We start from the raw sequence: 16,185 nt of genomic DNA, 5'->3' as shown, positions 1-16,185 counted from the left end.
TTGATTGGTCCAAAATTAGAAGCGCCGTCTCTCTGGTAATTATGCTTCAGCATAGTCGCAGCAAATAGATGGCGTGGTTTGTTTTGAAAATGCTGGAGAGGTTAGGTGTCGTATTTGCTTGACATCTTTCTCCGTGCACAGCTTGGCTTTTCCACATAGTGGTTAGATTCCAAGTCACCGTTTCTTCCTCACTTTTGACCACCACGGAGTTATTTCTCCTCAGGCAAGAAAGGGGCACCCTAGTGGGTTCTTAACCCTCACACACTCTTCACCAAACCCCCGCCCACACTGAATGCCACAGTGATGCTGGCAGTCGTGTTGAATGATGTAGCTACCTCTCTCTGCGGTCTCATTGCACATGTGTGGTTGTTTAGTCTCAGGCAGGGATACAGATTGGTGACCAGAGGGTTGTTAGTTCAAATCTCACTTAAGGGATTTTTATGATGTAATGATCAGTGCCATCATTTTTTTCTGCAGTGAACCATATTAGGTGTACACAAATCTATCACGTTAGAATAGATTTAGAAATGGTCATTTTCATCATATTGTCTAGAGCACCAACATCAAGGGATATGATGCTCTGTTGAAAGGATCCCTTTTGGCACAACGTGGTGTTAGCTACAGCGACATGGTTTCCTTTGTCTTGCGTGTCACTGTGCATCTGGCTGCTTTGCACACAGGCTTGGGTGTGACAAATGATCCCCAGGCAACCGTCCAGTTGAGGTCTTTCCGCTCGATCATTCCATTGGACAAACATGTGACAGCCAGAACTGGTGTCGCGGTCTTAAGGGTCCCATCTGCAACAGGATAACTCTGTAGACGCTTCAGTCACTCATTCTATAAAACATGCATGTCCTCTCATGCTTTGTTTATTTCATTGTTATTCTCTGTGATACATAGAAAAGGGGTGTTTCTAAAATGGCAATCTATTCCCTATATAGCGCTCTGGGCAAAAGTAGTGCACTTAAATAGGGAATATGGTTCCATTTCAGACAGTCTTCAGATGGCGTGCTACACTTATTCACTGAATTGTCTTTCTCCCTCGGCATAATCTTGTCACATTTTCTACTCGTTACAATGTCAACTTATCCATCCATGTACAGTGAGTGTCATGTTCCTTCCAGGCACAAGCTGTAATTTTCATTCCCCACCAAATGTTGCTGCCCTGGCTTGCACTTGTTTGTAATCTGTGGGGGCTATTTTCTTGGAAAATGTAACTGATGAGTTATTTGAACTCTACAGTCTGGTCCTTCTATGATTATATCATATTTATCTACATTCTACTGTGTATCTTCTGAAGTTGCAACCACTAGACCTAAACTTAACCACCCTACCCTAGTTTTACCTTACTACCCACTTAAACCCTACCCTAGGTTTCCCATTGGCTACTCCTTGACAGACATGCCTTCCTTACTCACCCTGTTGGTCGTTGTTGCCCATGCAGGTTCATGATTGGCCGAGAGAAGCCAGGTGAGCAGAGCGAGGTGGCCCAGCTGATCCAGCAGACCCTGGAGCAGGAGCGCTGGCAGAAAGAGATGATGGAGCAGCGTTACAGCCAGTACATGGAGGAGGACGAGGAGGTGAGGGGCTCATAATTGTCTGTGTCCCAAATGGCATCCGATTCCCTCTATAGTGCACTACTTCTGACCAGTTACCATAGGGCCCTGGTCACACACACACACACACACACCATGAGAAAGATTACTTCAGCCCATCCAAAACATATTCGCTTGTTCCGTCAGTCAATAATATGACAAAACAAGATGGCGCTCATGAAGCGTTTGACACTTCCCCCCCAAGGCCTTACAGATGTTCCATCAGGCTCCCTTCACAATGGAATAATACAACTAGAAATTCTAGACAGAACCCTCCTTGTTCACCTCCCCTTCACTGATCTAACAGGACCGGATAGGTGTAAGCAATGTGACGGAACCTAGGTGCACATAGTGCTTTATACCTGCCCAGTCATCTCAGATCTTTGAAAGGGTCTGAATAAGGACAGAGGCGGTAGGGGAAAGCGTTGTGGCATGAAGCCCAGCCCAGCAATTGTCTTAGTTCCTTGTCTCCCCTCAGTCTCTTCCATGGAGCGGAAATGCTTGAATAATTGAATCCGTCTCCTTGTTAAATTCAATCATGTTCAATAGATGTCTGGGCTTGGGTGTGAAAGACCGACAAGTATGGACCAGATGCCACAACCCAGGTCTGGTATTCCATCATACTGTGTCTCCCCATCAGAACATGCCCCCCTCCCAACAGATCTGAGCCTGCGTCAATGTAATTTCCTGCTAAAGATGCGTTACCAGTTAACATACAAGTCCTTTCTAATACGTTTAAAAATGAATAGTAGTTGTTATTTGGTCTTGTTTTTATGGGTAGGCATCGTTTGATGGCATTGTCCTATGTGACTCCGGCTAATCCCTCAGTCTCTGTGCTTTGTTTCTCCCCCAACTCTGGTTGGCTATGCAACGTTCAAACAGTGTCAACATTTTCAGCACGTTTGGAGAGTTGACACATCAGACAGTGTTGTTGTGACAGGCGCGTTCAGGGCTTCGATGCTTGGTCCAACTGGGAGGGTTCAGACGGGCAGACAGACCAGTGTTGATGGGGGGGGGCATTCCCTCAGAGAGTGACTCATTGGTATAACAAGCCTTTGTTGGGGCTTGTCCCAGGCGGCTGTTGTTAAAGGAATATTTAGAATGGCTGTGTGTCGGTCTGTGTGTTGGGAGGTGTTAAGAGTGAGTGTGTTGGAATTATGTGTGTGTGAAGGGGGACTTTCAAACAGAGGTGTGTGTTTTTTGTGTTATTGACCTCACCAGGTCGATATAGACGGTACAGTATAGTGGGATTTATTGCGTCAATCAACAGAACGATTATAGACAAATTTGTATAAACTATTTCTCAACAAAGATTCCCGTCACTGCAGCCACGGAGTCCCCTGACAAGCTTTGCCTTTTGACAGGCTTCCCTGGTAAACATAAAATGGTGGTTGCCCAATTCTAGGGTGTCAATTCTGGCCCACTAGCATTCTACTCATGGATGGCTTTTTCCTCTAAGCTCAACTTTACCATCTAGTGGCCATTTTAGGGTAGTGTGTGACATTGTTGGTTCACAACAAGACCGAAACATGACAGGAATTTGTCTATATGCACTCCCTGAATATATTGTGAATGTACTCTGAATCTTCTGAATGTCCTCCAGACAGGTGAGTATGCCACGGACGAGGAGGAGGAGATGAGCCCCATGTTCCCCAACGCCATAGAGGTGTTTGACCTGGCGGAGAATGAGGACATGCTCTCCCCAATGGAGATGGACCCTGAGAAAATGGCCCACAAGTTCAAAGAGGTGAGCAGGGAAGCTTGATTCCAAAGGCAAATGTTCATCTCGAAATGGAGAAAAAGTTATATTCAATTCAACTTCTTGTTGAGAGAGCGTATGAGATGAGACATTGTGCTGGAGTGAACCATGGTGTTACATTATTTATTTTTTTACCTCTCTCTCCCTCTATAGCTACAGATAAAGCATGCGGTCACCCAGGCTGAGATTCAACAGCTGAAGAGAAAGGTTAGACCTGCTCCAAAATCAATTAACCAACAAACATAGGACTGGTTTCACAGACAAACGTTAACCCTCGACTAAAACACACAGTCCAGGAGTAAACTAGAAGTATACAGGAGTAAACTTGACACTTTCTTCCCTTATGTAGCTGGCGCATTCAGAGCAGGACAAGCTGCGCTGGCGCATGGAGCGTGCCCAGCTGGAACAGAGCGTTCGGGAGAACAAGGAGCGCATGGAGAAGCTGGAGGGCTACTGGATGGAGGCCCAGAGTCTGTGTCAAGCGGTGGACGAACACCTGAAGGAGACACAGGCCCAGTACCAGACCCTGGAGCGCAAGTACAGCAAGGCCAAGCGCCTCATCAAGGAATACCAGCAGAAGTAAGGCTGATAAATAAGGGGGATTCTGAGGGTTTGTAGGAGGGAGAGGAATGGAGAATTCTGGGGTTTGTAGGATGTAGTGCTGAGCAATTAACCGAAATTGCAGGTTTTTGTTATTAAAACGACCTAGATCAGTTCAATTACTTAAATTCCTTTGGTAGAAGGATCTACAATCATGCCTGACGAGGCCAACGAAATCTGTATCTCGCTGGAAGCCCCGCCTTCCACAGGTGAGAAACGTGAGGCTCAGATTAATTCCTTCAATTTAATACCGCTCTTCACCGAGCCCAGGAACGGGCGGTGCTGCGCCAAACAGGTGTTGTACCTCGTTTCCTTCTTTCAGGGAACAGTAGTTATAGTCATAACACTACGTACAACATACTATGGGGAAGAATAATCACACCCCAAGCCGACCCCAACGGATACTAAATTAAACGGCCCCTGACCCCGCCAGATGCGGCAGTCTGTGTATTGCGCACACGGCACACTGCCTAGTGACTTTCCCCCCATCCCCGCCGTGAGAACACTGTGTGCTATACCGGGAACAGTGACATCCACCAGACCCCTGGTTGAGTGCGCACATACACTGCTAGGTAACCCTTGCCACTTGGCGCTGCATGCCAGGGAGAAAGCATCCACAATCCAGTGGCAGAGTAACCTCTGTTGCTCTTCAGATGCAAAAGGAGGTGGTGAAAAGGGAAATGTCTCAAAAGCTAAGGACCTGTAGGACATGGCCATGGCCATGACACAATGTCATCTTAGAGTCGCCTGGGGTGAACTGAGGATAGGAAGGGAGGTCCACAACACGTTTATCCGAGGCCAAAGCCATGAGCAGGGAGGTTTTGTAGGAAAGGATCTTCAGGTCCACCAGTTTCAGAAGTTCAAAGTGGGTCACACATAGTGCCTCCAAAACCAACACCAAGTCCCATGTAGTCGCAATGTGTTTAGAGACCCGTCTGAGACAGAGAGTACTGAAAAGAAACAAGTCCTTTATCTTGGCACCAGAGCTCAAACGCTTGTCCCTTTTCGTAACCAGGAATACCAGCTGTACCAGCGGTCCCGGATCTTCGACATAGGAATCACTCGGATTGGTAGACTGGAGGATATTTCCTCTCTCAAAACGAGCACCGAGGCCTCGGGAACAGTCGACGTGATGAGGCTGCAGAAGCGTGGGGGTAGCACAACAAATTGTAGCCTGCAACCTGACGTCACTGTTGGCATGATCCAGGGCGACACTGCACCATTGGTTGGAGCAGACAGTGAGACTCCCGTGAAGTAGATCTTGTAGACTTGGAGAGATTGGTTGTACTTCCATTTCCACCACTCTTGACAACCGTGTGTCTGAACATGAAGGAACGCTTTTCATCGAACTCTCACATGGGAGACAACACTTTTAACACCAGTGAACACTGGAACTCGGTTGAAAAAAAACGGTGTTCATGTGCCAAGGTTCACAGGCTCCGGTTATATGCCAAGGTTAATTGGCCGGGACACTTGGAGGTACTGTTGTCACAACAAGCGTCTGTCAGTTTAGGCGGTAAGATGTGTTCTGGTAACCGGCTGGCATCTAGCGCTGTACCGCACGTATAAAAAATAGACAGGGAAAACTTTATCATAGAGGTTACCCTACTGACCAGTCATAGGTCTGGCGACCAAAGCGCCTTGTAACCTAGCTGGGAATGGGATAGACCCCTTCTGTTGTAACAGATGGGGGCGATTCGTAATTAAATCTAACTCCCAGGAATGAAAAGCGTTGAGCTGGAGACAGACAGCTCATATGAACCAGAGACTGCATGTGGGATAATAGTATGATCGCGTCAACCCCTGATCGTTCCCTTGACTCTGCTACCAACAACCCACTAATCGCCTAGAGACCCCATAACCTGTATCACTAAACACCTCATAGGGACTAGTGAGCTACAAGCATGAATCTGCAATAATTCCCAGTAATGAGCCATCTGTGGGGGAGGGGCGACCCAACTTGTCACGGTTACCCTGGGGAGATTGATATACCTCTTGATCCCCATGGAGCGCAGTGTAACAGAGGGGGCAGCATTAAACACGCTTCCAACATGAGTTGTGCTTCCGTGAGACTGTATAGCCTACATGAAGCCTGGACCCTTTATGGGCATAGGGGGCTCTGGCAATGGCTGACATATCACCCCGTTTGATATGGCTTTGGCCTTGGCACTGTTTCCTTCACTCCCTCCAACTCCAGAGGGAAATGGGGATGAGGTTACCATAAAGCCGGGGGAAAATATATTAAGTTTCACTCGCAGGAAGTTAAGCATGCTAACCAACATTAGCCAGTTGTTTTTAGCATAAGCTAGGCTAGCTAGCCTCTTTGACCACAGCATGGTCCATTTTAGAATAACCAAGCGACTTAACGCTACATATACTAAACAAAAGAGCTACCCCAGCAACTCCACTGTGGGGATGCAGGAATAGCTAGTAATAGCTAGCTCACCTCTGCGACTGTGTAACCGAGGTGGGACCGGACTCTCCCATCAACAAGTCTGGGAAGAGAGGCAAGCGGTGCTTCACCGAGGCAGACACAGGCGGTAGGGTGTAACGTACGCTAACCCCATTCCGTACAAATGTGCGCAACCGCGACATTCAAACGAGGCCGCAAAGAAGACTAATTGGACTGTAGCGACCGTGTTGACATCAAAATGTGGGGTGTGAACTACATTTCTATTCAAGCATTGATTGACATGGTAATGGGTCTACAGTATTGGAGAAAATTTGACAAAAACTGGCCCTTCCGGCTCTGTACGTTACATCGTTACGTGTCATGGCGTAACATACATCACGCATAAAGCAACAAATTCTGTCTTAAATGCTGACCAGACCGGACACGTCGCCCGTGCGCGAGCGTTGCAAAATAAATGTAGAAATCCACATTGCCGCGCCCGCACGCCCTTTGCCGCCACGGCAAGATGCCGGCTCTACCACTATGGGACAGTTTAGTTGGCGCAACGACAGTCTCATTTTCAGGTGGTTTGTTTTAGTAGCGTGAACCATTGCAGTTCACACTGAGTGGAATAATTGAAAGAATTAATCCTACCCTCACGCTTATCACCTATGGAAGGCAGGGCTTCCAGCGAGGCGCAGATTTCATTGGCCTTGTCAGCCGTGATTGTAGATCCTTCAACTGAAGTCACGAGAGTGCGACTCCCCCATTGTATGTTGTACCGAAGTTGACTGGCGGATTGGAGCTAGTAAAATGATTTTTTGTCAGACAGCGTACTTAGCCAGCTATTAGGCAGCTACAGCTACTAGGTTCGTCAGACAGTACAGTATGGGGAGCACCGAGAACGTTGGATATTTGTTTGGCTGACTGGCTGCTATTGCCTGAGATGAGATGACTGAATTAAAAATAATAGTCATAAAATAAAAAACAAATAATAAACACAACTGATCTATTGAGTTATTTCATAGTAATTATATTGATGTCTTCTCAATGTGGACCTGACAGAGACAATGAATTGTTTTCAATGTTTTGGCAATTGAATGTTCACTGCTTTTGGTTTGAACCCCCATTTTTTGGAAATTGAAAACGAAATTGAAAACCATGAACAATTTTTGTATAATCGAACCGAAACCGAACCAACCTCAAAAAAGCACTAGTGCTCAGCACTAGTAGGAGGATGAGAGGAATGGGGGTTTCTGGGTTTTGTAGGAGGAAAAGGAATGGGAGGTTCTGGGGTTTGTAGGAGGTAGAGGAATCGGATTATCGGGTTTGTAGGAGGGTGGATGGGCAGGATTCAGCCTAACCACGCCTTGTGTCTCAGGGAGATTGAGTATCTGAAGAAGGAGACGGCTCAGCGCAGAGCCCAAGAGGAGACAGAGGCCACTCATAAGGAAGAGGCCGACAACCTCCAGGACAAGGTGTTGTATATTTAGGTTCTACTGTATGTGGAAACATTTCATGAAATTCTCAATAATTATGTAAGACATTTTGCTTTGGTTTATCAAGATGCATAGCAAGAGGATGCTACTGAGTTATGATCATTCTGTCTGGACATTTTGTGTGTAATAAAAGCCCCTTCTCTCACTCTCCTCAGATCACAGACCTGGAGACCAAGGTGGATGCTCTGAAGACCTCTGATCCCTCCTAAACCTCTGGCAGAGAGAGGGAAAGGAGGGACAATGCCTTCACACTTTTACAATCCACGTTGCACCTGACGGATTGTAAGAACGATGAAAGAAGAAGAAAATAATGGAGAAGAAGACTTTAGGGGCAGCAGTTTTAAGTGGGGAGGAGGGGGGGTCAAAGACACCTGCAAGGGAAAATTGAATACTTTTTTTTTTTTTTTTTTTTTTAACTGATGTCTGTCATTTGCTTCGAGCCGCGTCAACAATCCCAATATGCTCCTTATTCAGTACCTTGAGTCCTTGTTGCATTGAACCACATTCGACTAGTTAACTACCCAACTGATCAATCTGTGAAGGAGGTTGCTTGTCTTCTATGCTCTTCTTTTTGTCTAATCACTTGTAAAATAACTAACCAGGAAATACAGCCCCTACTGACTTAATGCTTCTAGTCTATTCTAGACCTACTGGATATGGGGAACAGAACCGGACAGAAGAATCTGTATTGATGACAGAGACTCTCCTCTGATACTGTTGAATATACTGGTGATAGACAGTGCTTCTGCTGTATGGCATGATCTCTCTTGATTTCTACTAACTGAACAAAGGAAACTGTCCGCTTCCCCTTTTTGCTAGACTGCTCCCCTTGTATGATGGAAAGACTCAGGTTGGGTTCGAGTTCATTTGTACAGTGATGATATGCTTGTTTTGTATATATTCTTTACATATATTTAAAATAGCTTAAAAAGCTTAAGCAATGGTGGCTGGGTTGGGGGGTGGGAGGGTGTTGAATGGAATCGACGTAAGCATCGAGAAGACTGGGTATACAGAAGATGGTCTTAATTCCAAGTGGATATAGGACACGCAAAGTGGGTGCATTTTCCTTTTCTATTAGCAACATGGCAAACAGGGTGTGAATATGTGTACGGTTAACAGTTCAATGTGTTACTAGTGGTTTTACTTGCGTATGTCTCACCTTGGGTTCTGATAATGTAGAGGGTCCGTATTATTTGACTTTGTGCTTCACTCTATATGTGTTTCAGAATCTGGGGTTTTTCCCGCCCCGACCAGTAAGGTCTTACTCACGCTCTAACGTTTGCATCTGGAATCACTGCTAGATTAGCAAAGGGGGTTAAATCTAGCCCCCAGACGGTGTAGCCCTTCGAATTTGGGGACTAGATGTCAATCTTTGTGTAATGTTGGGGTAGCTAGAACCATGGGGAAATGTTGTTACATAGTAGCTTTATGAAAGAGAGCGAGATTGACGGAGGCAGGGGGATTCTCCAGCATGCCTCAATAGTCTCAAGTGGCTTCCTGTCTTGTCTCTTTTTCTTCACTTCATCTGATCTGAAAAACACAGGGAAGGTAAAAGCAAAGCAGTGTGTCTGATCTGATTCCTACCAGAGGTGCTCCTGTCACCTGTCCAGTGTATCTCAGGTCAGTGCAGATGAAGGAGACTGGAGGAGGCCACTGTGGACTACTGAGGTGCAGTAAAAAGGTCTTTGTCTGTAGACGCGATGCTCTCACTTGATTCTCCAATAATACCAGTCAGCTGCCTTGCTCCCTCTTTGCTGCTCATGTTTGTTAACAGTGTCTTTTTTTTTATCTAAGACTAGGCATTTGGAACTTCCTGTCATCACTTACTTCACTGTCCCCTAGTAGCACAAACAGGTCAGACACATTTGCCCCCACTATGTATTCATTTTTTAATCTTAAAAATGGCCCTATTATTATTTTAATCTTGTATCATTTGAATTGTTTTAATGTCAAATTTGTATTATTTTAACTATGAAGACAGATGTATTTGACAGTGTTTTCATGGGCCCAATGTTACTGTACAGCTCTGTCATGTTGCAGTACTGCTCTAAGCCAGGAGGTGTCACACTTTCAGTGAGTTTTGATTGAGAGAAGGCATACTAGGTCATCAGGTCGTGAACAATTCCTGGTTTGCCATCTCTGGAATAAGCTGGCACGTTTTATGACCATATTTTGCAGTATTAGGTAATATTGGAGTCGATGTGTGAACAACTTCCACATGCTGAGAAGTGGCATTGAACAGAACTTTAAAGGCCCAGTGCAGTCGAAACATGATTTCCTGTGTAAAATTATATATTTCCATACTGTGCGGTTGGAATAATACTGTAAAATGTTGAAAATTCTGATAATGCCCTTTTAGTGTAAGAGTTGTTTGAAAAGACTGCTTGGGAATTTCTGCCTGTTTTGGTGGGATGGAGTTTAGGCCTGCCCTAATTAGCTAATAGAATTCCAAACAGCTAGTTTTCACTTTCCACCTGCCCACTCAGACCACTCCCAGGCAGTCCTAGAAAAAGGATTGCTTGAGAAATTGCTCTTTGCTAAGAAAGTATTTTTGTTTATTTTTGATGATTTGAATTGAAAACAATCAACAGTAAAAGGTACTTAGATGTTACCCAGAAATGAATTCATATTGAGATGAAATGGAGGAATTTGACCTTTTTTTTTAAAGCAAAAGGAAACATTCCAAAAAAAAAGGACTTTTCTGTGTTTGTCTTGTATGGCCTACTAACTCCACACAGTATGCTTGTATAGGATGCTGGCGGTAACATAGTGAGTGTGCCAGTATGGAACACACATGGTCCAACTTAGAGATAAGCAGTGCCTCTCTCATCTCAAGACCTTTTTTCTCCACTGTCCCCAATGGTATTATTGCTACTTTGCGCTTTCCTCTTGGCTATATGCAGTATATGTTTACTTTAAAAAAAATCCATCTTCATAGTGAATACCTTGCCTACAGTTGTGAATCAAAACTGTTGACCTCTACTTAACCAAAAGAGAGAGAACTGCGTAGAACACATTCAGATAGATACGCTGCTACTGTGTCTGTTAATGTATGACTCTCAAACGGACCTAACCAACGGACTTGCCTGTAAAGTCTTCATCACAAAATGGACTCCTTCTCTCACCTCTCAGATGGCGGGCAGACACTGGACAAGTTTCATTTAACTACAAACGGGACTAAATGAAATATGTTCATCCATGAACATTCCACGGCTAGCTATGCTGTCAGTAAAGTTACGACCATGGGAAACGTGTCAGAAATGGGATAGTTGACCAATGAAATGGCTGGGTGAAAAAGGGGTGTGGTGTAATTACTGAAGTGGATCTTTGAATTTGACACGACATTTAGCATCTTTGTGATTCCAGTTCTGATAGTACCCCATCGAGGCAGTATTAGAATACAGTACATATGCTGGGCAATGCATGTTCATATCTGTACTTCAGAATAGGAAAGGGGAACCACATGTACACATAAACCACGCGCCAATGAGGGCATGAAACAGGAGCTCTATATTGTGATCTAGACCAGATTAATCGTATGGTGTCTCATCTTTTCACATTCCATCGTACACTTTGTCATTACTTTGAGTGCACGAGATTCAATATGCCAGATAAATGCTGTTGGAAACTCATTCTAGATCTCTGCTTCATACTAGAGGATCTTGCGTTATTGACCATGGCCCATTAGTAAGTGTAATAGCATTGCCCTCCTCTGAGGTGGAAGGAAACTGGTTACATTCCTTTTTGTATTCTTTTTTTTAATCCTTGCCTTGTGGTTTGCAAACACAATGAGTAAGAGGGGAAAAAGTCCTGAAATTCATCATGTTTGTCTCACATAATTTACTGTCATTGTTAATAAATGCAGATGTGTTGAACAAGAGTTCAAGGGTCACGTTGGCTTGTTTTGTATGCACTGAAAGGGGTATCATTTTCATAAATGAAAGGTATAGTAATGTTAGTGTCTGTTTCAATTTTATGCACTCAATTTGTTCACAAAAGTCAAGAGGTTCTTAAAGATTAGAGGCTATTTCACTTTTAAATGATTTCCTCAAAGTGTCTTCTAGGAGCTTTAGGCTAATAGTTGGCCTAAAGGTATAACAAGGAACATAGCCAACACATCCTTGAATTATTGCTCTTATCACAGCACCATGCCTATATCCTTGCCCCCCCCCCCATGTTGTTCCCAGCCCCGCACTCCTCACGAACAAAACTACCTTGATGAGGTCATGCACAACATTAGGTTGCGTGACGTAATACCGTTATAAAGTCTGTTACTTTTCGTCAGTCATCATTAGTAATTACTGTTCTTCCATGGAGCTGACACGTACAAGGACAGAAACTTCAAGTGGATCACTTATGGATGACAGAAAGACAGGCTTAGTCCTTGAAATACACGTAGGCTAGGGATTTCAAAAGTTGCCTACATGAAAGATGAATCTGACTGACTGTATTGGAAATAAGTTGTTATGCCCTAAAATATTGCAATAGCGGTATGGTTACTGGCTTGTAGCCTTTGGATTGTTTTTACTTGGATAAGTGCTCTTCTCAAATTCCTGTTTTGTAGCTAAAACAATCAGGGGCAGAGACGAGCTTCCTCAGCCCATTGCAGAGCAGGATTCATTTTCATCTTGTGTCTAACAGTGAGACCGCTGATAAAAAAACACGAATCCTTCATATTTAGCTATATATTCTCATCGTGGTGGAGCAAACCGTTTACGAACATAATTCAAATGTTTTAAGGACCGTTAGGCCTCTATAGCCTCAATCGGTAAGCTATTTAAGCAATAAGGCACAGGGGGGTGTGGTGTATGGCCAATATACCACAGCTAAGGGCTGTTCTTTATGCACGACGCAACGCAGAGTGGTAATAAATGTTTTGTCATACCTGTGGTATACGGTCTGACATACCACTGCTGTCAGCCAATCAGCATTCATGGCTCGAACCACGCAGTTTATAACATTTTATAATCAGCAGTGGGCCTATTATGTCATTAGCCTGTGAATACATTTTTAAAAGTTGTAATAATCATAACAACTGATATTGATAGATAGGCATATTAGTCATATAATAGTCCTATATATTAGTGCTATTGCTAATAGGCTATCTATAGTGGTTGCATTATAGAATAGCACCTAGCCAATCAGGTGCAGTAGGACTATATTTATGACATTATCATTATCACTTTATGACACCTGCAATTCCCAAATTCAGGGTGCAGTTTAAACGGGTTTGTATTGGTTGTACATGTTTTAGTAAATAGAAAAAAATGAAAAATGTTGCATTCTTCCCAAGTCGGATGGAAAGCAGTTGGATTTGAAAGAGCAACAGGAGAGAGAGATGGAAGAGGATGAAGACTCAGTAGTCCAGCCAAAGAAAAACAGGACTGGCAGTGGAAAGACAACCTGGTCTCAGAGCCTTTTGTATTATTGTAAAATAATGTAAAACCAAGACACTCCATTTAGTATTGTGAGGTTCGTTCTTTACGTCCTACCTTGTCAATCATGAGTTCATTGGTGAAATTAGCATTATGACAATATCTTTAATTAAATCATTCAAAAACCTTTATTAATGCAATTGCAGACAGAGGTTGACAAACAGAAACATGACACGCATGTTTATGAGTAAGTTCTGCATCGTACAAAAGGTCTCGAGTTGTTTTATTAAACCGAAGTCCTGCCTTAGTGATGTCACTGACTACGTCATTACCCTTTTACTCCTGAGACCAAAACCCTGCATCTGTAGCTATACAAACATAGAGTTTCAGTGTTTATCTAAAAGCTAGGCAATAAATGCCCCCTCCCAAAAGTTGATTTATTGTGTAATGTCTGAGTAGTCTCTTATCTCCCACACTCCCCTGCAGAGTTCTGTCTCAGTCTTTCTATTCCGCAACAAAGCCTCCTTCACTCACGCCGCCAAGCTTACCCTAGTAAAACTGACTATCCTTCCGATCCTCGACTTCGGCGATGTCATCTACAAAATGGCTTCCAACACTCTACTCAGCAAACTGGATGCAGTCTATCACAGTGCCATCCGTTTTGTCACTAAAGCACCTTATATCACCCACCACTGCGACCTGTATGCTCTGGTCGGCTGGCCCTCGTTACATATTCGTCGCCAGACCCACTGGCTCCAGGTCATCTACAAGTCCATGCTAGGTAAAGCTCCGCCTTATCTCAGTTCACTGGTCACGATGGCAACACCCATCCGTAGCACGCGCTCCAGCAGGTGTATCTCACTGATCATCCCTAAAGCCAACACCTCATTTGGCCGCCTTTCGTTCCAGTACTCTGCTGCCTGTGACTGGAACGAATTGCAAAATCGCTGAAGTTGGAGACTTTTATCTCCCTCACCAACTTCAAACATCAGCTATCTGAGCAGCTAACCGATCGCTGCTGCTGTACATAGTCTATTGGTAAATAGCCCACCCATTTTCACCTACCTCATCCCCATACTGTTTTTATTTATTTACTTGCTCTTTTGCACACCAATATCTCTACCTGTACATGACCATCTGATCATTTATCACTCCAGTGTTAATCTGCAAACTTGTAATTATTCGCCTACCTCCTCATGCCTTTTGCACACATTGTATATAGACTCCCCCCTTTGTTTTCTACTGTGTTATTGACTTGTTAATTGTTTATTCCATGTGTAACTCTGTGTTGTCTGCTCACACTGCTATGCTTTATCTTGGCCAGGTCGCAGTTGCAAATGAGAACTTGTTCTCAACTGGCCTACCTGGTTAAATAAAGGTGAAATAAAAATAAAAAATAAAAAAAGTCACACATTATAAGAGAAAAAGAGCAACAACTGTGTGTCACGTTCGATGTATGGAGGAGACCAAGGCTCAGCGTGAGCTGAATACATACAGTGGGGCAAAAAAGTATTTAGTCAGCCACCAATTGTGCAAGTTCTCCCACTTAAACAGATGAGAGAGGCCTGTCATTTTCATCATAGGTACACTTCAACTGTGACAGACAAAATTAGAAAAAAATCCAGAAAATCACATTGTAGGATTTTTTATGAATTTATTTGCAAATTATGGTGGAAAATAAGTATTTGGTCACCTACAAACAAGCAAGATTTCTGGCTCTCACAGACCTGTAACTTCTTCTTTAAGAGGCTCCTCTGTACTCCACTCGTTACCTTTATTAATGGCACCTGTTTGAACTTGTTATCAGTTTAAAATACACCTGTCCACAACCTCAAACAGTCACACTCCAAACTCCACTATGGCCAAGACCAAAGAGCTGTCAAAGGACACCAGAAACAAAATTGTAGACCTGCACCAGGCTGGGAAGGCTGAATCTGCAATAGGTAAGCAGCTTGGTTTGAAGAAATCAACTGTGGGAGCAATTATTAGGAAATGGAAGACATACAAGACCACTGATAATCTCCCTCGATCTGGGGCTCCATGCAAGATCTCACCCCGTGGGGTCAAAATGATCACAAGAACGGTGAGCAAAAATCAGAACCACACGGGGGGACCTAGTGAATGACCTGCAGAGAGCTGGGACCAAAGTATCCCCCTGCTTAAGCCAGTACATGTCCAGGCCCGTCTGAAGTTTTCTAGAGAGCAATTTGATGATCCAGAAGACGATTGGGAGAATGTCATATGGCCAGATGAAACCAAAATATATTTTTGGGGTAAAAACCCAATTCGTCGTGTTTGGAGGTCAAAGAATGCTGAGTTGCATCCAAAGAACACCATACCTACTGTGGAGCAAGGGGGTGGAAACAACATGCTTTGGGGCTGTTTTTCTGCAAAGGGACCAGGACGACTGATCCGTGTAAAGGAAAGAATGAATGGGGCCATGTACCGTGAGATTTTGAGTGAAAACCTCCTTCCATCAGCAAGGGCATTGAAGATGATATGTGGCTGGGTCTTTCAGCATGACAATGATCCCAAACACACTGCCCGGGCAACGAAGGAGTGGCTTCGTAAGAAGCATTTCAAGGTCCTGGAGTGACCTAGCCAGTCTCCAGATCTCAACCCCATAGAAAATCTTTGGAGGGAGATGAAAGTCCGTGTTGCCCAGCAACAGCCCCAAAACCTCACTGCTCTAGAGGAGATCTGCATGGAGGAATGGGCCGAAATACCAGCAACAGTGTGTGAAAACCTTGTGAAGACTTACAGAAAACGTTTGACCTCTGTCATTGCCAACAAAGGGTATATAACAAAGTATTGAGAAACTTTTGTTATTGACCAAATACTTATTTTCCACCATAATTTGCAAATAAATTCATAAAAAATCCTACAATGTGATTTTCTGGATTTTTTTCTCATTTTGTCTGTCATAGTTGAAGTGTACCTATGATGAAAATTAAAGGCCTCTCTC

At 43.9% G+C, this 16,185-nt stretch overlaps 1 protein-coding gene across 1 annotated transcript in view; it reads left to right on the top strand.

The window, feature by feature from the left end:
* Nucleotides 1–8,198, top strand: part of LOC112258532 (neurabin-2) — a 59,489-nt gene extending 51,291 nt beyond the window's left edge. The window contains exons 6-11 of the mRNA XM_042327328.1: nt 1,445–1,580; nt 3,199–3,342; nt 3,508–3,561; nt 3,704–3,933; nt 7,728–7,824; nt 8,001–8,198. Of these exons, the coding sequence (XP_042183262.1) occupies nt 1,445–1,580; nt 3,199–3,342; nt 3,508–3,561; nt 3,704–3,933; nt 7,728–7,824; nt 8,001–8,054 (715 nt within the window). The 3' untranslated portion in view covers nt 8,055–8,198. The remainder of the gene's footprint in view (nt 1–1,444; nt 1,581–3,198; nt 3,343–3,507; nt 3,562–3,703; nt 3,934–7,727; nt 7,825–8,000) is intronic.
* The last annotated feature ends 7,987 nt before the right edge of the window (nt 8,199–16,185 follow it).

This window comes from Oncorhynchus tshawytscha, linkage group LG09 (genome assembly GCF_018296145.1).
Source record: "Oncorhynchus tshawytscha isolate Ot180627B linkage group LG09, Otsh_v2.0, whole genome shotgun sequence".
Classification (NCBI taxonomy): domain Eukaryota; kingdom Metazoa; phylum Chordata; class Actinopteri; order Salmoniformes; family Salmonidae; genus Oncorhynchus; species Oncorhynchus tshawytscha.
Note: the sequence above shows the minus strand (reverse complement) of the source record. Positions and strands in the feature narration are given on the sequence as shown.